At 49.8% G+C, this 22,622-nt stretch overlaps 1 protein-coding gene across 1 annotated transcript in view; it reads right to left on the bottom strand.

Moving 5' to 3' along the window:
* CARS2 (cysteinyl-tRNA synthetase 2, mitochondrial) overlaps positions 1-22,622 on the bottom strand; it is a 44,472-nt gene that overhangs the window by 5,297 nt on the left and 16,553 nt on the right. Inside the window, exons 7-9 of the mRNA XM_032402612.1 lie at positions 21,949-22,078; positions 10,055-10,188; positions 8,321-8,388 (exon numbers count right to left, since the gene is read on the bottom strand). Of these exons, the coding sequence (XP_032258503.1) occupies positions 8,321-8,388; positions 10,055-10,188; positions 21,949-22,078 (332 nt within the window). The remainder of the gene's footprint in view (positions 1-8,320; positions 8,389-10,054; positions 10,189-21,948; positions 22,079-22,622) is intronic.

The raw sequence follows: 22,622 nt of genomic DNA, 5'->3' as shown, positions 1-22,622 counted from the left end.
AAATTTCCGTGTGGTGGCCGCGGCAAGAAGCGCTTAGTGACCTTACGGGGGTGAGGGGGAAGGGAGGACAGACAGCCTCCGCGGGGCACTGCTCGGCCTGCCAGGGACGTGCTCGGACACAGCCCACGGTGGCACTGAGGACAAGCCGGCTCCAGCAGGACCATCTGACAACGTGGAGTTTGGGTCAAAACCCAAAACCATCCTGTCCCTTTGTCATGGATTCTCTGTGAGCAAAAGGACATTCTCAGCCCTTCTCCTGTGAACCCGCTCCATGTCTAGCAGTTACTTCTGGCCTCCCTCAGCAACAGTGACCCAGTGGGTGACAGCTGGAGGACACCGTGGCCCGGACCCCGCACCAGGACCGGCAGGTGGCCCCCCTGGGAGCAGGTGCGCTGACAGCCTTCCTGGGGAAGGACGAGCAGACACACCACTTTAAATGCAGCGTAGTTACTACACCACAAACAGCGTAAGCAGACAGAACACGGACCCTGTAGCAGACCTCACTGCTCACAGATGGCTAGGGTCTAACATGTTCGAACCACGTGTCCCCTACTCCGGTGACAGAGACGAGGCTCGGAGAACGGAAAACCTGCCCCCGCAGCGCCAGGGGCTCCATCCCAGCCCCTAGCTCTGTGCTGCTGTCTGTGCTTAGTCCTCCTTGGGTCTTACTTGCTAGTTCACTTCCCCACTGTGGTACTGCTGAGGTCCTCCCAGTTCTCAGGCACACGAATGGTGCTTCTCTGAGCAGTTACGTGCACAGGCTCCCCGTGCCCGGGCCGCGCCGTGCAGCAGGACCTGGGGGCCACGGCTTCCGGGTGCGGCTCTGCTCCGCTGGACCTGAGTGCTGGTCTGGGTTTACGCCTGGAACGCAGGGGCACGTGGACGGCCGCTCACCAGCACGCACAGGGCCTTCCGGCCACCCTCTTTGCCTTTTTCCCGTACGTCCGAATAGTTTCTTTAGAATTCCTTCGGGGAAGCGCAGACTTAGCTGCTTTATAGCTTGTTACAAGTTGCTTTCCTGCAAGCATGTATCAGGGGACCAGTCCCCAACCGCCACACCTCCTTTCCTGTGCTGTTTGGTTTTTTCAATTGCTGTTGTTGCTCGTGTTGCTTTTTTCATAAGTTTTTGCCAGATGTTTGGTGTGTAGGAGTCCGGAGTCGGTGGGGAGCTGTTTCCAGCAGGCTGAGCGGCGCCTCTCACAGGTCGGCTGTAGACCGCTCATCCGCCAGAGAAACAGATACCGCCCCACGTTCTCCAAACATCTGTGCTTTCTTTGAACTGGAAACCTTTTCCTTCTCTATTGCCTTTCTGCTCATATTTGTGCATTCGGTTAAAAAATTTAAAGTGGTATGGCTGTTTTCCGTCCACTGAAGCACTCTGATCTTTCTAAAAAAGAGAATCTCTCTTCCATTTTAGTATTTCATATTTTCTGGGTGGCTACGTTCTCTATTTCACTCCTAAACCCTATTTCACTCCATTTAAACTCCATTTAAAATCCTAAAAGGATTTTAGGGTTTTTTATTTATTTTTTTTATTTTTAAAGATTTTATTTATTTGACAGAGACACCATGAGAGAGGGAGTACAAGCAGGGGGAGTGGGAGAAGGAGACGCAGACTCCTGGCCGAGCAGGGAGCCTGATGCAGGGCTCGATCCCAGGACCCTGGGATCATGACCTGAGCTGAAGTCAGACTCTTAACGACTGAGCCACCCAGGTGCCCCTAGGGTTTTATTTTAAAGGGTTTTTCCTCCCAGTCAGAATATGTACTCATTCAGATTAACCTCAATGGGTATTCAGAAATCTAAGGTACTAGTTCTCCACAGCCCAGCAACAGGACAAGATGTTTCTTCTCACCACCGTGGGGGGCTCCCGTGAAGGAGTTACAGTACCACAAGGAGAAATCTGTGATCCAGTGTTTCTACAGCATTCGGTCCCTGGGAGCCAACTGCTGATAATAACAGAATGAAAGGACAACCACATCCAACTACTGTCCTGTTACCACTTGCTGAGCACTGGGTTTATCTTGACTGCTGGCCGCTGGTTCTGGGTGTACACAGGGTGACATCCAACAAAACGGAAAGGTGGCCTACGGACCCAGAGAAAGCATTCGCAGACTATGTATCTGATAAGAGGTGAGTACCCAAAATACATAAAGAACTCCTACAGCTCAACAGCAAAAGACAACCTGATTCAAAAATGGGCAGAAGACATGAACAGACATTTCTCCAGAGAAGACATACTGATGCCCACCATCACTCATCATCAGGGAAATGCAAATCAAAACCATGATGATACCACCTCACACCTGTCAGAATGGCTAGAATCAAAAACACAAGAAACAACAGGTGTTGGTGAGGATGCGGAGAAAGGGGAACCCTCGTGCACAGCTGGTGGGAATGCAAACCGGCGTGGCCACTCTGGAAAACAGTATGGAGGGTCCTCAGAAAGTTAAAAATAGAGCTTCCCGGGGCGCCTGGGTGGTTCAGTCATTAAGCGTCTGCCTTCGGCTCAGGTCATGATCCCGGGGTCCTGGGATCAAGCCCTACATAGGGCTCCCTGCTCCGCGGGAAGCCTGCTTCTCCCTCTCCCATTCCCCCTGCTGTGTTCCTTCTCTCACTGTCTCTCTGTCAAATAAATAAAATCTTAAAAAAAAAAAAAAAAAAAAAGAGCTTCCCTACGACCCAGGAATTGCACTTCTGGGTAATTACCTGAAGGAAACAAAATCCGTATCTCGAAGAGGTATGTGCACCCCCATGTTTACTGCATCACTGTTCACAACAGCCAAGATACGGAAGCAACCTAAGTGCCTGAGAACGGACGAATGGATTAGACAAATGGGATACAGACACACGTACGTACAATGAAGTATTATTCAGGCGTCAAAAAAAAAATCTGCCATTTGTGACAAATGGATGAACCTGGAAGACATTATGTTAAGTAAATAAAAAGAGAAAGACAAATACTGTAGGATCCACCCATGTGTGGAAGAAAAAAAAAAGTCGCGCTCACAGAAACAGTAGAATGGTGCTTGCCGGGGCTCGGGCTGGGGGAGACGGGGAGATGCTGGTCAAAGGGTACAGACTGAGCTGTAGATGAAGCAGCTCGGGGCCTCTAACGGACAGCACAGCGGCCGTAATTAGTAACACTGTGTCGGGTACTTGAAACTTGCGGGCAGGAGATCGTAAGTGTTCTCATGTGTTAACTAACCTGATGTGCAAACAGTTCACCACATGCACGCATATCAAATCATCATGTTGTACACTCTAAATACACACAGCTGCACCTGTCAATCATACCTCCGTGAAGCTGGGAAAGATGAGGGAGGGGGGAAGCGCTGTACCTTCCCGAACCTCATTGCCCTGAATACCTGGGTCGCCCTCCCTGTTGCTGGTCTTTGTGGAGGTCACGCTTTACCCTGTTCCTCCCACTGCCCAGCCCCCACGCACAGCATGACCACAGCTCCCGGACAGGCGAAATGTCACCTGGCCCGTGTGCTGGGAGGCCAGGGGGCGGCGAACGCTCAGACACAGCGAGCTACAGGGGCGCGGGCCAGCAGGAAGCTGGGTGCAACCCCCCCAACGCACACTGCCCTTCCCCCAGCGCCCGGGGCAGGCGGGCTGACCACACAGACTCGGCCCTTTGCCTCACTTCACGTGCTCGGGGACCCTCAGAGTGGGCGCTGCTAGGTCATGTTCAGAAGGAAAAACTAAGACTTTGACAGTAAGGTAACGGGTCCCAAATCACAACCTAGAGGTTAGAAAAGGCCCGTTTTGAGCTGTTATGTGAACTGTAATGGTTGAGCTTTCCCCACGTGGACTCCAGTCTGTCAAGCAGAAAGAATCAAGTTTTCCTGCAGACCGTTATAAAAGCCTGTCCATGGTCTCCCAAATAATGAGGACTGGCAGGAAAACCTCCTGCTAGAAACTGGGAAACCGACACGTGTTTTTTCCATGACGGACACGGCTGAGCATCCCCAGGGACTGCCCGCAAGGCCAAGTTGCAGACTGGCCAAAATACAAAGTAACAAGAGACAATAAGTACACACGCTCAAATGCACCATAATAAACAGAGAAATGGACATTTAAAATCTAGCTGTCAATTTTCACCAAGTTAACAGGGAAAACGTTAACCAGATTAAGACTGTACGGAGTTCATGTGGATAAGGGAAATGGACACTTTCATACCCTGCCAGCAGGAACGTCGGGCACACCTGCTATGCTACCAGAGGCTTAATCCAGAACATTCTGCATGCACACGTCCTCTGACGGCCTTCATGCTACACTAATCATGGTACAGCACCCCCATGGGCCCCCAAGTGCTCGTGAAAAGTAATGCAGACTCTGTAATATCTATGAATGTTTAAAATGCACACCCTCTAGTAGACAATTTGACATAATTTAAATGACCATCAACAGGACACTGTTTAAATTAATTAAGATGCAACGGACAACCCAGCCATTCTGAAGAATTAACTCCATATGGAAGAAACTGACCCAAAAGATTCATTAAGTGAATAAAGCAAGTGCAAAACAGTTCGACCACTTGGGTGGAAAGAAAAAACCGAGAAATGTATTTACACCCGTGCACTGTGCCAAGAAGCTGGTGACAGTTGCTCTGGGAGAGAACACGGGCAGCCGGGGAGTGTGGCCGGGGAGGAGGAGGGCTCCTCACGCCCTGCGGCTCCCCGGCCTTGTCTGCAGCCTGCACACTTCCTGGGGGAAGCCCACTCCTTCTAAAACCACTTGTTGTGAAGGGGAGAAGCAAGGTGCACTCCAGGACACACGGTGCGCCGCATGAGGAGGAGAAAATCAGGACTCCTACACAGACGGCTTCTTTCTGTCACAGCGAACGCTGGGAGGGTGACCTGGGGACAAGCCACACGGCAGAGGCGCACTGGGGATGGCGTCCTGGGCCCTCGGCTCAGTGCTCCCCGCTGAACTCGGACAACACTTCATGCTCTCGGAAAATAGAGGGAAAGGGAAAGGGGAAAGAGATGCCCTCCAACTGGAAACAAACTTGACAAACGAGCCTGCTGTGCAGCTAAGGGGGACGCCACCCAGCAAATAATTACAGTCTGACTGTGCGGGCGTGTGCCCAGCCGCGTGACCCCCATGCCAGAGGCTGAGAGTGACAGGAAACGCAAGCCCAGCACCGGCAAGTCCACGGGGACAGAAAGACCAGGGGACGCTGGGGGCTGAGCGGGGAGGGGAGTGAGCGCTTCACGGGTGCGTGGTTTCCGTGTGGCTCGGGGAGCTGTCAAGTAGGTGGCCAGGACGGGTGCCCAACTCTGTGAAGATGCTAAAAACCACCGAATAATACACTGTACAAGGTGAAGCCTCCATATGTGAATTATGTCTCAATAAAGCTGTTATTAAAACCAGAATTGCTAGAAAATCTTAACTTCACTCAATACAATTACTCTACTGTTAATAGGAATATTGGTATTAAATTTTACAACATGTCGATTTTAAGATAAAGCACAAAGCTGATATGCTGTTGTGAGGAAACAAGATTTTTCGTAAAAGAGGAAAAGAGCTAAAACAAGCCAGTCCCGCCGTGTAAGACTGGATAGCTCACAGTGAACTCCAGCGGCTGACGACTTTGCGCATGGGGGTCCATCTCGTCCTCCAGCTCTGTCCCCTGAAGGGGCCTGGAAGCAATGTCACTCCAGCAGCAGCAAACACACCAAATGCCCAGATCTTGGCTCAAAATTCCATGTCCTCGCAAAGGCAGCGAAGCTCCTTGGAGAAGTGGCAGCTTTGGGGCCAGAGGCAAAGGGAAACAGGGCGGAAAGCAAGGATGCACACGGGGCATTTCCCTGGGACGCAGGAACCAGTCAAGGGAGCCTCCTCCCTGCCTTCCCCCGGGTCAAATCTGGGATAATTTCGGCATAAAAAGGATAAAGACTGAATTGATAATACACGAAGTAAGTACAAAAGCTGAACTCCTAGCAATATTGAAAAGAGAACAGAGAACCCCCGTCTTTGAAGAGGAGGGCCAGCCGGGCAACAGCACAAGACAGTGTGCTCCACCCGGACTACTGACGTGCAGGACGGGGCGAAGCCCCCAGTGGACGTGAACACCACAGGCGGCAGCTGTCAGGGCACGGGATGCCCGGCGGCAGATAACCTTGCTGGCTGTCCACGAGCACGGGAAGGAGATAAGAATCTCTACGTCAGAGAGATGTGGTGGCCATCACTGACCCCAGCGGTCAGACCCATCACTAACGGCAGGATGGCCTGGTGCTGTGGCCCCCAGAGGGCTGCCGTGCGGGGCCCACAGCACCGCGGAGGAAGTGTTCCCGCCAGATTTACCCCGACCTGAGTCAAGCCTCGAGGCCTCACTTCCAGCTACGGGAAGAATGGGAGACAGAAGAACGAGTTACATGACACCACAAACAAATACAAAATGCGTGACGTTCAACAAAACTGGCCTCATGTCTTCAAACAGTCAACACTGCAGGGAAAATAAAAGGAGAGAGACTATTGTGGATCAGAAGCCAGAAACACCCAGTCACGGAGGAGCTCCTGTCTCCCCCATCTGCTGCGGTACAGGTGGGCCTGGAGGGCATCACGCTGGGTGGAACAGGCCAGTCACAAAGGGCAAATGCCGCGTGTCTGCACTTCCATGCGCTTCCCGGAGCACTCGCCGTCCATCACGAGACCAGGGAGCAGCCTGGCGGACGCCAGGGGCTGGGGGGGGGGGCGGCGGGGACTTGCTCAACAGGGCAAAGGTCCAGCTTGGCCAGATAAGAAGTTCTGGAGCTCTCTTGCACAATGACGTGAGCACTGTGCACATAACAAGTTAGGACGGTGACTTTTATGTTCTGTGTTTCACCACAATGAAAAATACCTTCTGAGAGGCCCGAGAAGACACAGCATAGAAATGCAACCCAGGAACCTTCACTGGATCCTGGTTTAAAAAAAACCAAGGCTATAAAAGACATTGGGACACATGGAAAAATCCGAACACTGAGGAGTCAGTGATGTTAAGGAATTAGTGCTGACGTTTTTGGCATCTGGGTTACACAGGAAAACGTCCTCGTTTTGGGGACAGCACGCAGAATGGGGCAGTGTCATGATGTCCGGTGGCTCAGCAGCCGCGGTAACAAAGTACACACCGTGCATGCCTACACGCCCGCCGCCCCCGTCGGCGCCCCAGAAGCAGCACCCGCCGCCCCCGTCGGCGCCCCAGAAGCAGCACCCGCCGCCCCCGTCGGCGCCCCACGAGCAGCACCCGCCGCCCCCGTCGGCGCCCCACGAGCAGTAAAGGTAGCAAAGTAACAACTCTTGAGTCTGTGGCAAGTATATAAGTTTAACTCTTCTGTAGGAGAATGTGTAGCACACTGAACGCTTCCACTTAAGAAAAGCATATGAAGACTGTTTGATGAGGAGCACCCCCCTTTGGCTTCCAGCGCCCCCATCCGCAGGGGTACGCTCCGCAGCCCCGTGGGTGCCTGAGTATGTGACAGGACCAAAGCCTCTGGGTGTCCTGGACAAACATGCCTGCGAGAACGTTTAATTACACTGCAGGCGCAGGGATGAACGACAACAGGACACATACAACCGTGATGCGTGATGAAAGTTACCGGGACGTGGTCTCCCTCTCCCTCAACATACCTTCCTGTCCGGTGCTCGCCCCTCTTGGGATGAAGAGAGACTTCGAATGCCCCCGTGACGAGGGGGGCTGAGGGGACGGACGCAGGCTCGGGACGCAGCACGAGGCTGCTGGTCACGGCCCCCGGACCGCGTCCGTGAGACCGCGCACAGGGGGCGACCGTATGTAAATCTGGTGGGAACAGCTCGAGTGCTCGCGTGTTCAGGGGATGAGGGTCTGGTAACTGGCCTTGCATTTTAACATTTGCAATTAAAACTACATTTGGCTTTACGGGCCCAGAGATGAGCGGAGTGCTGGAAGCGCCCCCGCGAGTTCGCGTGTTTTCCGCTCACGTGGACACTCACACGCCGCCCCGCCCCCACAGCACAGCGAAGCCGCGAAGCCACAGGCCGGCAGGCAGGCGCTGGGACAGGGAAAGGGGTAAACGGGACTCAGGGTAGCCGTGGGGGCCAAGGCCAGGGAAGGTGGTGTGAGCGTCCGGATGCAGGAGGGGACAGGCAGACGTCCGTGGGGAAGCCGGCCCACGGGGGCAGGGGACTCGGCCGAGAACCAGAATGCCGGATCCCGCTGCGCTTTTACCACGAGAAACAGTAAGTTAAACGTGGCGGGAGGAGAAGCCCGTCAGGGCCGGGAGCACCGGCGATCAGAGACTGGGGTCGCCCCACGCAGCAGCCCTCCGGACAGGTCGGCGGTGCCCCGTTACCTTAATGGTAATGTAGTTTTTCAGCGATTTGGACATTTTTTCTTCTTTGCCTTTCACGTGCAAATGCCCTGAAACAAAAACAGTAGTTTGCTCTGAACTGGGTGGAAGAGGGGGAGCAGCTGGGACTGCGGGTCAGCCTCACAGGCGCGCTCGCTCTGCAGGAGGCAAACACCCACGTCCGCGTTGCTATAGGATGGTGCTCCCCAGGAGGGAAGCCACAGCCACACCTGCTGGGGGGCGTGGGGTCTGCCCTGCCCCCCCCCCGGCACCCCGTGCCACCCTGCCCCCCGTCCTGCGCCCTGGAAACACCGGCCTGAGGCCTCGTCAGCCCAGCAGAGGCCAGAACTCTGCTTCTGCAAACCAGGCACCCAGCAGTATCCACCGGATTTCGGACGTTCGGAACTGCACGTCTCTGAGAAGGACTGATTCGATTTCCCGCTGCAGTCCGTTTCCGCGGGCTTCTCGAGAGCCTGGCAGTCCTTCACCCCCATGTATGGAAGACAGGAGGACCCAAGTCCAGGGCTTCTCAGTCCCAGCGGGGCTCCCCTGGGCTGTGCGTTCACACGGTCTACTTCCGGGGCCTCCTCTCCTGACACGGTAGGACGTCGAGCACAATGAGGCCCCACGACGAGCCTTCCGAGAACTGGTGAAAATGTGGCTTCCAAACAGAAATAAACCTTCAGCACGCACTTCGATGTAACATGTCCATACCAAACACAATTAAACATTTTTAAGTTGACAGTCGTTGGAAAATGAAACCCATCCGACGACTTCTCTTGTATCCGTTTACATCAGGAAGGAGACACGGCTGTTCCCCCGGCCCCAGGCAGCCGTGGGATGAAGGAGATGAAGGAGAACGCGGTGCCACGGGAGCACGGCCACGGCAGGTGTGCCCGACGGCTCATCCGGGTGCCGTGTCCCCGCGTGTGAGACGGGACAGGGCGTGGCGCCTCGGTCGTTGGAGGGTCTCTGCCTGACAGGCTCTGTGCCCATTTATGCCGCGGGTGCCTTCCCCTCCAGCCCCATGCCAGAGGGAGACCGTGGCATGTGCCGGGCCCCGGGGGTCAGCTCTGGAGCACCTGCGCAGCACCCACCCTGCTGGCCCCGGGTGGAACCGGGACCGTCAGGCTTTCGCCCTATTTCGGGAATCTGCCAGCAAGCCGCGTTGTTGGCAGAAATACAGGGTTTCGGCCACTGTTGGGTTCCCCCCGGGAAATACGATGCCAGAACAGCCACTGGGCCCGCTCCGCTTCTGCTTTGTTTCTTCCCAGACTCCCATGGGCAGCGCAGTCGTGGGCCTTGCGTCGCAGGGAACCGAGGGCTGATTCAGAGACGGCGGTCACCGTGGGGGCGCCTCCCGGGAGGACTTGGGGTGCGGGAAACGCGGCAGTGGGCGCGCTCCGGGCCAAGCAGCCTCAGGGCTTATGGTCCTGGGAACCCGAGAGAAGTGTAACATCAAGCAGCCCACCGCCCGCCAGACGGCACGCCCTCTGCCGCCACCCCCGCACCGAGAACGTTCCCACATTCCACTCAGTCCGCACTTCTTCCAAAAAGGCACACTCGTAACTCCGATCCGGAGAGGCTCACATCCAGCTGCTTCAGACTCAAACGCTGGGAGAGCCAACTCTGTTTCTTCACCTACTGGAGCCATGCGTTTGCAAATGGAGCGGTTTCACCAATAAAGAAAATCGACAGAACCGAAATAGAACAAATTAACACGAAGTCATGACTTACCAGAATGCAGAAAATAATTTCCCCACTGCCTGCACTGATGGAAAGCCTCACACTGGGCGATTTCATTCTCGTGATGCGGAAAGGCCAGATCGACCCCGCCCGAGTGGATGTCCAGCTGGCTTCCAAACACCAGACTGCAGGGCAGCGTAGAGACATGGGTTAGTTCAAACAGCACATTTACAGTTAATCCTCCCAGCCTTTATGCAACCAGCAAATGGATCGCAACTTCAAATCAATATGCATGGTAATTTAATTGATGCACACAGAAACTCAAATTGTTTTAATTTCACGAATCTCTACTTCATAGCTTTACCTCCTAGTAGAGAGATTTAATTCTCTTTGTTCTGGATATAATAGATGCTTTGAAAAACATACAAAATTGGGGCGTCTGGGTGGCTCAGTCGTTAAGCGTCTGCCTTCGGCTCAGGTCATGATCCCAGGGTCCTGGGATCGAGTCCCGCATCAGGCTCCCTGCTCAGCGGGAAGCCTGCTTCTCCCTCTCTCACTCCCCCTGCTTGTGTTCCCTCTCTCGCTGTGTCTCTCTCTGTCAAATAAGTAAAATCTAAAAAAAAATACAAAATTACCTTTTCTTTTCATAGGTAGAGTTTAGTGGTTTTCCAACTTTAACAAAAGAGCACTATAAAATCAAGAGCATTTTTACTATGGCTTTTGAAAATAGAACTATTTAGCAATCACATATGAATAACAAGGTAACTGAATTCAAAGCATCACATCTCTGCTCTAACACTTGCGTTCCTGAAAAACCTCAGGTCCCACAAAACTGCAGCCTACAACTAGCAGGGCTGCTGGGGACCATGGGGCTGGCCAGACACTCAAAGCCAGAGCACCTGCTGCCTACGGGCCAGGCCGGGTGCCTCCGCCTTGGACAACAGTAAGAACGTAACCGTCAGCACGGTGAGGACGTGGGCCTGTGGGCGCCCCGGGCAGACACGGAGCTCCCAAGGCCGTCACCTGCCCCAGCGCACAGAGCTCAGTGTACGGACACTCGTGAATTCTCTAAACGTGGCTAAAAACAGACATTTCTTTTAATTTTTAATTTTTTTTTTATTAAGTAACCTCTGTGCCCAACGTGGGGCTTGAACTCACAACTCCGGGGCCCAGAGTCACAGGATCTACCAACAGAGCCAGCCAGGTGCCCCCAGAATGGACACTTCCAAAGATGCCACAGCCTCACTGAGATCCCTTCCTGCTGACTCCCACTGGCCTGCGTTAGAAGGACACGTCCACACTGGCCACACCGGTGGGGGCAGGAACGCGCCAGGCCGCTAATACACATCCCTGGTGACGGGCTTTAGAGAGTCTCTGAGTCCTTGAAGTTCAAGCGGCACGAAGGGAGCGTGAGACCGGAGGGACAGGACCAGGGAGGAGAGAAAAGGGCCTCGTTTGTTTCTATCTGTAATGAGTGATTCATTTTTACAAAGATCTGGAACAAAGCTGACAGCGTGCGGACTTAACAAAGCTAAACGGTGAGGGCGCCTGGCTGTCTCAGTCTGACTCTTGATCTCGGGGTCACGAGTTCCAGCCCCACATTTTTTCAGGTTACCTGAAAATAAAGCTAAACTGGGTCTATGGTGTTCATTATATTAGTCTCTATCTTGTCTGTAAGTTAGACCTGTTTGAAAACAAGAGAACACCAAGAAGGAATACAAGTCTATTTTCATTAGAGTTCAACAAAAACATTTAATGGTAACATTACATTTGAAATTTACTAAATCTTTTCTACCTACTGTAGAGAAATTATTTGAATCTACAAAATAAATATCTTTTTATCATCCAATATATACCCCACATTGCTCTTAAGTCAAAAGTATTTATAAACACACATAAGTGTGTGCAGTAGGGACTGAGGGCTGGACATGGTTTTTTAATGCAAAACTGGGCCCTGCTTCGTGACGTCTCAGGAATTCCCGGGTGCGTTTCCAGAAGAGTCCTATCAACATCACCATAGGTGAGGGCAGTAGGGGAGGCCTGGTGGCAAATGTAGCGCCCCTCCTAGGTCCTCAGTAGAATGAACACGACTTGGATTGGCAGGTCATGGAGCACGAGGCGCTCCCACCTGGGGAGGGAGTGTCCGGTCCGTGTCCACCGAGGAGAAACCAGGCTGGGGTGAGCGTCTGGGGCACAGCACTCTCCTAGGACGGTTGCTCCTCCTGACGCGCACGCTCAGGCTCGGCCAGCAAACAGCACCACACGCGATGACCAACTGGAGAACTGCTTTTGCTGATCTTCAAGTTTGGGTGTCGCCAGTAGTCTGAAATGTTCATCTTAATTATATTTTCTATATGTTTCTAATCTTTAAAACTGCTCATTATAGTAAACGTCTACAATGAGCTGAAACCCATCAGATATGTGGAAATCATGGGTTACTAACGATACTAAAAACCCTCACACCTCCCCAGACAGAAAATAAATGTACAAGGTTATTCACTGCAGGTATTTGTAAGAGCAAACCACTGGGTACATGCTCATCTGTAGGGTCCTAGCTAAGTGCACGATGGTCCGCCCACCCAGCGCAGCACCACAACGCCGAGGCACGATGGCGGGAGAACCATCACAGGCGGTTCTCGGCACCAGCGCTGAGCAGGAGAAGACCTGACAGGCCTGCCTCCGAGATCCCGCGGGCTCAGTTCGACACCACCGCAATCATGCGGGTATCACAATAAAGTGAGTCAGATGAACTTTCGGGGTTCCCAGCGCATACAGCAGTGATGTTTACACTACCCTGTAGTCCATTAAGTATGCAGCAGCATTGTCTAAAAAACAATGTACATACACTAATGAGAAGATACTTTATTGCTTGAAAATGCTAACCATCTTGCGAGCTTTCAGCGAACTGTAGTCTTTTTGCTGGAGGAGGGTCTTGCCCGATGGGGACGGCTGCTGACCCGTCAGGGCGGTGGCTGCTGAAGGTGGGGGTGGCCATGGCAAGCTCTTACAGTACGACAGCAATAGAGTTCGCCACATTGATGGACTCTTCCTTTCATGAACGATTTGTTCCATGTGATGCTGTCTGATAGCATTGTACCCACAGAACTACTTCCAAAACTGGAGTCCATCCTCTCAAACCCTGCCACTGCTTGATCAACTCAGGTTATGTCATATTCTAAATCCTTTGTTGCCCTTTCAACAACCTTCACAGGGTCTTCACCAGGAGAACATTCCATCTCAAGAAACTATGTTCTTTGTTCATCTGTAAGAAGCTACTCCTCAACAGATCAAGTTTTATCATGAGATCGCAGTGATTCAGTCCCATCCTGAGGCCCCACTTCTGATTCTGGTTCTTCTTCTATTTCCACCACGTCCGTAGTGACTTCCTCCGCTGAAGTCTCAAACCCCCCAAAGTCATCCAAGAGGGTTGTATCAGCGTCTTCCAAACTTCTGCTCATGTTGACACTTGACCTCTTCCCATCAATCCCACATGTTCTCAGTGGCATACGTTGGCAGATCCTTTCCAGAAGGTTTTCAGTTTACTTCCCCAGATCCGTCAGAGGAATCACTTTCTTTGGTGGCTATAGCCTTACAAAACGCACTGTTTAAATACTCCTTGTTCCATGGGCTGCAGAAGGCATGCTGTGTGAGCAGGTGTGAGCACAACATTAATCTCGTCCATCTCCATCACAGCTCTTGGGTGGCAGGTACATCGTCAATGAGCAGTAGGGTTTTGAAAGGAATCTTCTTTTCTGAGCAGTAGGTCTCAACAGTAGGCTTACAATATTCAGTAAACCATGTTGTAAAGAGATGTGCTGTCATCCAGGCTATTTTGTTCCATTTACAGGGCACAGAGTAGATTTAGCATAATTCTTAAGGGCCCTAGGACTTTTGGAATGGTGAGTGAGCATCAGCTTCAACTTTAAGTCACCAGCTGGCTGCGTTAGCCCCTAACAAGGGAGTCAGCCTGCCCTCTGAAGCTATAAAGCCAGGCACTGACTTCTTTCTGGCCACTGAAGACCAAGATGGCATCTTCTTCCAGAAGAAGGGATTTCTGTCTACACTGAAAATCCGTTGTTTAGCACAGCCACCCTCATTCACTGCCCTAGCGAGATCTTCCGGAGAACTTATTACAGCTTCTCCATCAGCACTGGCACTTTTGTAGAAAAGACTTCTTTCCCTTAAAGCACATAAACCAGCCTCTGCGAGCTTCAGACTTTCCTTCTGCAGCTTCCTCACCTCCCTCAGCCCTCACAGAACTGAAGAGTCAGGGCCCTGCTCCGGATTAGGTTTGGCTTAAGGGAATGTTGTGGCTGGTTTGATCTTCTATACAGATGACTAAAACTTTGTCCATGTAAGTAGTAAAGCTGTTTCACTTTCTTATCATTTGTGTGCTCACTGGAGTAGCACTTTTCATTTCCTTCAAGAACGTTTCCTCTACATTCACAACCTGGCTGACTGTTTGGCACAAGAGGCCTAGCTTTCGGCCTCTCTTGGCTTTCGACCTGCCTTCCCCACTGAGCTTAATCACTTCTAGCTTTTGTTTGTTTGTTTTTAAAGATTTTATTTATTTATTTGACAGAGAGAGAGACAGCGAGAGAGGGAACACAAGCAGGGGGAGCGGCAGGCAGAGGGAGAAGCAGGCTTCCCGCTGAGCAGGGAGCCCATGCGGGTCTTGATCTCAGGACCCTGGGATCATGACCTGAGCCAAAGGCAGATGCTTAACGACTGAGCCACCCAGGTGCCCCCACTTCTAGCGTTTGATTGAAAGTGAGAGATGTGTGAATTCCTCACCTGAACACTTAGAGGCCATTGGAGGGTTATTAATTGGCCTAATTTCAACACTGTTGTGTCTCAGGGAATCGGGAGGCCCAAGGAGAGGGAGAGCAAGGGGGGAATAGCCAGTTCTGGTGCAGTCAGAGCACACACAACATTTGTCGACTAAGTTCATCATCTCACACTGGGGCACGTGAACATGGCATGGTTCATGTTCCCCCAAACAATCACAGTAGTAACATCCAATACTACGATCACATATCACCATACCAAATATAATAATAAGAAAGCTTGAAATACTGTGAGAATTACACACACGTGACACAGAGACACAAAGTGAGCAAATACTACTGATGCCAACCGACTTGCCCCACACGGGGTTGCCACGGACCTTCAATCAGCAGAAACACAGTATCTACAAAGCACAGTGACACGAGGCGTGCCTGTTCAGAAGAGCACACGCAGTAAGCTGTCTCCTGTACCCCACCACATGCACACACAAGAAGCGGCGCATCTGGCCACCAGGAGAACCATGGGAAGTACCAGAGGAACAGTCTACAGAGGAGGATCTCCAGTGCATGATGCTGCTCCGGAAGAAGAGCTGGAAGGTGGGCAGACCGAAGACTGAGGAGCCAGCAAAGTGGAAGCTGGGGTGGAGCTTGATGGGTCTGATCCACAACCATCTCTGGGGGAGTAGCAAGTAAGAGGAAGGTGGTTCAGGGAGAGACTGAGAAGATGGCAGAGTAGGAAGACCCTAAGCTACCCTCGTCCCACAGATACAACTAGAAAATACTCATATCCATGTAAATAGTCCATAGAACGACCCAAAGACTCACAGAACGAACTCCACAGCTAAAGGGAGAGAACAGACCACATCAAAGAGGGTAGGAAGGGCAAAGACACAGTCAGGAGCTAAAAGGGCCTGGCTGTTTGCAGTCTGGAGGGAGCCCACAGTGGGGAAGGGGGGTGGCGGGGAGAAGGGCAAGAAACAGACTATCATGCCGGTGAGCCCACATGAGGAAGATAAATCCCTGTATCATTTGGCTTTGAAAGTGAGAGGGGCAGAATTCCATGAGTTCTTACAACCAGGAGGACTTAAAAGCCTGGAATTTTAGGGGTGCCTGGGTGGTGCAGTTGTTTGGGCATCTGACTCTTGGTTCCAGCTTGGGTCATGATCTCAAGGTCGTGGGATCTAGCCTGGGTCAGGTTTCACATTCATTGCGGAGTCTATTTGGAACTCTCTCTCCCTCTCCCTCTGTCCCTCTCCACTGCACACTCTCTCTTTCTCTCTAAAATAAATAAATAAATCTTTAAAACACAAAAGTGGGAATTTTTTTTTTTTTTAAAGATTTTATTTGACAGAGAGATAGAGCACAAGTAGGCAGAGCGGCAGGCAGAGGCAGAGGGGAAGCAGACTCCCCGCTGAGCGGGGAGCCCGACGCCCGAGCCGAAGGCAGACGCCCAACCGATTGAGCCACCCAGATGCCCCAAAAAGCGGGAATTTTAAAAATCAACGGCTAGGCTCTGGGAGAGCCAGGAGGGTGTTAGGAAGCTGAGTTCCCACCCTTAAAGAGACACCTGACAAAGAGCCCTGGAGAGGCAGGGATCGCAGGGAGATCCCTCCAGAAACCTCCAGGACCTAGAAGGCACCATTTCCCTCCCCTGCTCCTCAGCACACACAGCCACCTCGTGTGAACCAGTGCCACACTGATGCTCACTATCTCAATTTCTTATACCAAGCGCCCTGCCCATGCTGTCTTAGCCCCAGAGCTGCGGGTCCCCTCCCCCAGGAGACTGGCATAAAGCTCACCAACACCACATCTCCCAATGCATGCATTTTGTGGGGCCTCAATCCTGGTGGGGTGGCTGGTTAAACTGCACCCCAGACCCACACACCCTGTGGAGCAGCCCCAGCCACCCAGTCTCCACAGCAGCTGTGCATCCCCTGTGGAAATGGGCCAGCGCCCCTTGTTAAAAGTCTGCACCTGCCCACTACCTTCAAGAGCAAGAGATATAGCTGACTTTCCTAACACACAGAAACAGACAGAGTTAGACAAAATGAGGAGTCAGAGGAGTATGTCCCAAATGAAAGAACAGGACAAAACCACAGGAAGACACTCAAGCGAAACAGACATAAGTACTCTACCTGAAAGAGAATTTAAAGTAATGATTGTAAAGATACTCACTGGGCTTGAGAAAAGAGTGGAGGATATCAGTGAGACTGTTAACAGAGAGAGAAAAAAAGAACGAGAGATGAAGAACACAATAAATGAAATTAAAAATACGCTGGATGGAATATATAGCAGGCTAGAGGAAGCAGAAGAGCTAATTAATGACCCGGAAGATGGAGTAATGGAAAGTAATTAAGCTGAGCTGGTGAGAGAAAAAAATTATGCAAAATGAGAATAGACTTTGGGAATTCAGTGACTCCATCAAGCATAACAACATGCATGTTATAGGGATCCCAGAATAAGAGAGAAAAGGGGGCAGAAAATTTATTTGAAGAAATAATAGCCGAAAACCTCCTGAATCTAGGGAAGGAAACAGATATCCAGATGTAGGAGGCACAGAGATTCCCCCAAGAAAATCAACACAAGGAGGTCCACACCAAGACACACAGTAAATAAAATGGCAAAATACAGTGATAAAGAAAAAAACGGGGTGGGGGACACCTGGGTAGCTCAGGTCATGATCTCAGAGTCATGGGATCAGGCCCCACATCAGGCTCTGCACTCAGTGTGGAGTCTACTTGAAGATTCTCTCCCTCTGCCCCTCCCCCCTCTCACACACTCTCTCCCTAAAATAAATAAAAGCAGCAAGAGAAAAGAAGACAATTACACACAAGGGAAACCCCATAAGGCTATCAGTGAATTTTTCAGCAGAAATTTTGCAGGCCAGAGATTGGCATGATATATTCAAAGTGCTGTAAGAGGGACGCCTGGGTGGCTCAGTCAGTGAAGCGTCTGCCCTTGGCTCAGGTCATGATCCCTGGGTCCTGGGATTGAGTCCCACATCAGGCTCCCTGCTCACTGGGGAGCCTGCTTCTCCCTCTCCCCCTGCCACTTCCCCTGCTCATGCTTTCTCTCTCTCTCTGTCAAAAAAAAAAAAAAAAAGTGTTGAAAGGTAAAAAAAAAAAAAAAAAACCTGCAGACAAGAATACTCTATCCAGCAGGGCTGTCATTCAGAATAAGGAGAGATAAGAGTTTCTCAGACAAATGAAAACTAAAGGAGTTCATGACCACTAAATCAGCCCTGTAAGAAATATTAAAGGGGAGATGCCTGGGTGGCTCAGTCTTTGGGCATCTGCCTTCGGCTCAGGTCATGATCCTAGGGTCCTGGGACTGAGTCCCACATCGGGCTCCCTGCTCTTCAGAGAGCCTGCTTCTCCCTCTCCCTCTGCCACTCCCCCTGCTTGTGCTGTCTCTCTCTCTCTGACAAATAAATAAATTTTAAAAATCTTAAAAAAAAAAGAAAAGAAAAGAAAAATATTAAAGGGGACTCTCTCAGTAGAAACGAAAGACCATAACTAAGAGTATGAAAAGGAGGAAACACAAAAGCAGTAAAAATAAATATATCTGTAAAAAATCAGTCAAGGGAGTCACAAAATAAAAGGAAGTAAAGTATGACACCATATAGGTAAAACGTGGGGAGGAGTAAAGAATGGGTTCAGGCTTAAGGAATCAGCAACTTAATACTGACTGCTATATGCAGAAGATGTTACATAAAAACCTAATCATAACCACAAATCAAAAACCAGGAATAGATATGCAAAAAATAAAGAAAGAAATTCAAGTATATCACTAAAGAAAGCCAGCAAACCTTGAAAGAAAGAAAGAGAAGAAAGGATCAGAGAAGAATTATAAAAATAACCACAAAACAAGTAATAAAAAAAACTCCCAAAAAACAAAAGTCCAGGACCAGATGGCTTCACAGGTGAACTCTACCAAACATTTAGAGAAGAGTTCATACATATTCTTCTCAAACTATTCCAATAAATAGAAGAGGAACTCCAAACTCATTCTGTGAGGCCAGCATTACCCCGATACCAAAAGCAGACAAAGACACCACTAAAAAAGAGAACTACAGACCAGTATCTCTGATGCATATAGATGCAAAAGTCCTCAACAAAACACTAGCAAACTGAATCCAATAAAATATTTTAAAAAATCATTCACCACAACCAAGTGAGATCTATTCCTGGGTTGCTAGGGTGGTTTAAATATTCACAAAACAATCAACATGATACATCGCATCAACAAGAGAAAGGATAAAAACCATACAACCATTTCAATAGATGCAGAAAAAGGTTTTGACAAAGTATAACACCCATTCACGATAAAAAACCCTCAACAAAGCAGGTCTAAAAGAAATATACCTCAACATAATAAAGACCATATATGAAAAACCCACAGCTAACACCATACTGAGTAGGGAAAAACTGAGAGCTCTCTCCATAAGGTCAGGAACAAGACAGGGATGTTCACTCTCATCACTTTTACTCAACACAGTACTGGAAATCTCAGCCTCAGCAATCAGACAACATAAAGAAACAACAGGCATCCAAATTGGTAAGGAAGGAGCAAATCTCTATTTGCAGATGACATGATATTATATATAGAAAACCCTAGAGACTCCATGAAAAAAACTGTTAAAACTGATAAATGAATTCAATAAAGTCAAAGGGTATAAAATCAATGTACAGAAATCTGTTGCATTTCTATTCACTAATAATGAAACAGCAGAAAGAGAAATTAAGAAAATAATCCCATTTACAACTGCACCAAAAATAATAAGATACCTAGGAATAAATCTAAGCAAAGAGGTAAAAGACCTGTACTCTGAAAACTGTAAAACACTGATGTAAGAAATTTAAGATGACACAAAGAAATGGAAGATATTCAATGCTCATGGACTGAAGAACAAATATTGTTAAAGTGTCCACACTACCCAAAGCAACCTACACATTTAATGCAATCCCTATCAAAATACCAACAGCATTTTTCACAGAATAAACAATAACAATAAAGAATAAAGAATCCTAAAATTTCTATGGAACCACAAAAGGACCCAAATAACCAAAGTAATCTTGAAAAAGAAAAACAAAACTGGAGGGATCACAATTCCAGACTTCAAATTATATTACTCAAGTTATATTGTTTGTAGTCATCAAAACAGTATGGAACTGGCGTAAGTAGATACCACAGATCAGTGGAACAGAATGGAAAACCCAGAAATAAACCCACAATTATATGGTCAATCTCTGACAAAGCAGGAAAGAATATACAATGGGAAAAGGACAGTCTCTTCAACAAATGGTGCTGGGAAAACTGGACAAGCCACATGCAAAAGAAGGAAACCAGACCACCTTCTTATAGCATACACAAAAATAAACTCAAAATGGATGAAAGACCTAAATGTGAGACAGGAATCCATCAAAATCCTAGAAGAGAGCACAGGCAGTAACTTCTCTGACATTGTCCATAGCAACATCTTTCTAGATCTGTCTCCTGAGGCAAGAGAAACAAAAGCAAAAATAAACTATTGGGACTTCATCAAAATAAAAAGTTTTTGCACAGCGAAGGAAACAATCAACAAAACTAACAGACAACCTACAGAATGGAAGAAGACATTTGCAAATGACATGCCCAACAAATGGTTAGTATCCAAAATATATAAAGAACTGATACAACTCAACACACAAAACCAAATAATCCAATTAAAAAATGGGCAGAAGACATGAACAGACATTTCTCCAAAGAAGATACAGAGATGGCCAATAGACATGAAAGGATGCTCAACATCACTCATCAGGGAGATGCAAATCAAAATCAAGTCACACCTGTCAGATGGCTAAAATCAAAACCACGAGAAACAGTGTTGGGAGAGGATGTGGAGAAAGGGGAACCTTGTGCACTGTTGGTGGGAATGCAAGCTGGTGCAGCCACTCTGGAAAACAGTATGGAGTTTCCTCAAAAAGTTAAAAATAGAACTACCCTACGATCCAGCAATTGCACTTTTGGATATTTACCCAAAATACAAAAACACTAATTCAAAGGGATACGTGCACCCTGATGTTTATTGCAGCATTATTTACAATAGCCAAACTATGGAAGCAGCCCAAGTGTCCACTGATAGATGAATAAAGAAGATGTAGTATATGTAAAATGGAATAGTACTCGGCCATAAATACGAACGAAATCTTGCCATTTCCAACAACATGGATGGATCTAGAGAGCATAATGGTGAGCGAAATAAGTCAGAGAAAGACATATACCTAAGTACAGAAAACACACCGATGATCACTCGAGGGGAGGAGAGTGGGGGGCAGGGGGACACAGGGTATGAGGATTAAGAGCACACCATCACGATGGGCACTATGTACAGAACCGCTGAATCACTACACTGCACAGCTGAAACTAATATAACACTGTATTTTTTTTTTTAAAGATTTTATTTATGTATTTGACAGCGCACACAAGCAGGGGGAGCGGCAGAGGGAGAGGGAGCCCGATGCGGGACTCGATCCCAGGACCCCAGGATCAGGACCTGAGCTAAAGGCAGACGCTTAACTGACTGAGCCCCCCCAGGCGCCCTATAACACTTTATGTTAACTACCCTGGAAGTAAAATTAAAAACTTAATATAAAATAAAAAGAGGAAGGTGGTCCTGTCCCCGAGGGGCCTCTCCCTACACCCACCGCCAAGGAAAGACAGAGGCACAGATGAACTGTCCTGTGACAATCAAGAACTGAACTGTAAAGCAGGACTTTCTACTAAAAAGGACAGGCAGGGCGGTGGAGGGGAGGGGCGCCTGGGGGGCTCAGTCAGTTAAGCGTCTGCCTTCGGCTCAGGTCATGATGCCAGGGTCCTGGGATCGAGCCCCACGTTGCGGGGGGGGGTCCCTGCTCAGAGGGGAGCCTGCTTCTCCCTCTCCCTCTGCCCCTTCCCCCTGCTCCTCTATCTCTACCAAATAAATAAATAAAATCTTCAAAAATAAAAAGATAAAAAGGACAGGCAGTGATGGTGGACAGGTAAGCTGCTTGGCAAGGGTCCGGTTTCCCTAGGGAGCCTGGCGCCTCCTCCCAGCCCCGCCGCGCGGCTGCGCACACCCACCCCCTCTGCTGGCCAAGTGGGGCACTGCGCGAGCTTGCACAGAACACAAAACCTTACCTTGAGATGGTGGAACATTCGATGTGCCAGCCAGGTCTTCCCTTTCCCCAAGGAGAGTCCCAAAACACCTCCTGGGGTTTGGCTGCCTTCCACAGGGCAAAGTCGCTGGCGTGCCGCTTGTCGGAATCAACTGCCAACAGCAAATGATCGATCAGGGGCGAGAATCTAAAAGGCAGACCCACACAGCATGGCCATGGCACCCCAAAGATGCTGCTCCTTCCAGCACGTGACCTCACGCTCCTCTTCTCCCCTCGTGACGGCCGGAAGGACCACCCAACACCTTTATCTAAAACACGGTGAGGCCAGTTTCAGCGAGCAGAAGAGCCGAGATTCCGCACCGTGAACGCTGATGCTTCTTCCTAGGGACGCATGAGCTGAGCTGTCTGCCTTCCTTATTCCCCTCCTGAGAAAGCTAGGTGTGCCAGCACGTGAGTTTCAGAGCACCTTCTCCCCCAAAAAGACAACTACACAGAGTACCAATGACACTGGAGGAGCAAGAGAACCCAGAAGAGGAGGGTGAGGGGACGGTCCACGGTCATACGAGCCGGTACTGGGCTCTCTCTGCTCCAAAACTTGGTGCGGCCACGATGTCCTGACGTGAGTGGATACGCCAACCGTGCCGCATCGGACAAGGGAGTGTCACTCAGCACCGGAAGGAAAGGGCTATCAAGCCA

Source organism: Phoca vitulina, unplaced genomic scaffold (genome assembly GCF_004348235.1).
Source record: "Phoca vitulina isolate PV1807 unplaced genomic scaffold, GSC_HSeal_1.0 scaffold5, whole genome shotgun sequence".
Taxonomy (NCBI): Eukaryota; Metazoa; Chordata; class Mammalia; order Carnivora; family Phocidae; genus Phoca; species Phoca vitulina.
Note: the sequence above shows the minus strand (reverse complement) of the source record. Positions and strands in the feature narration are given on the sequence as shown.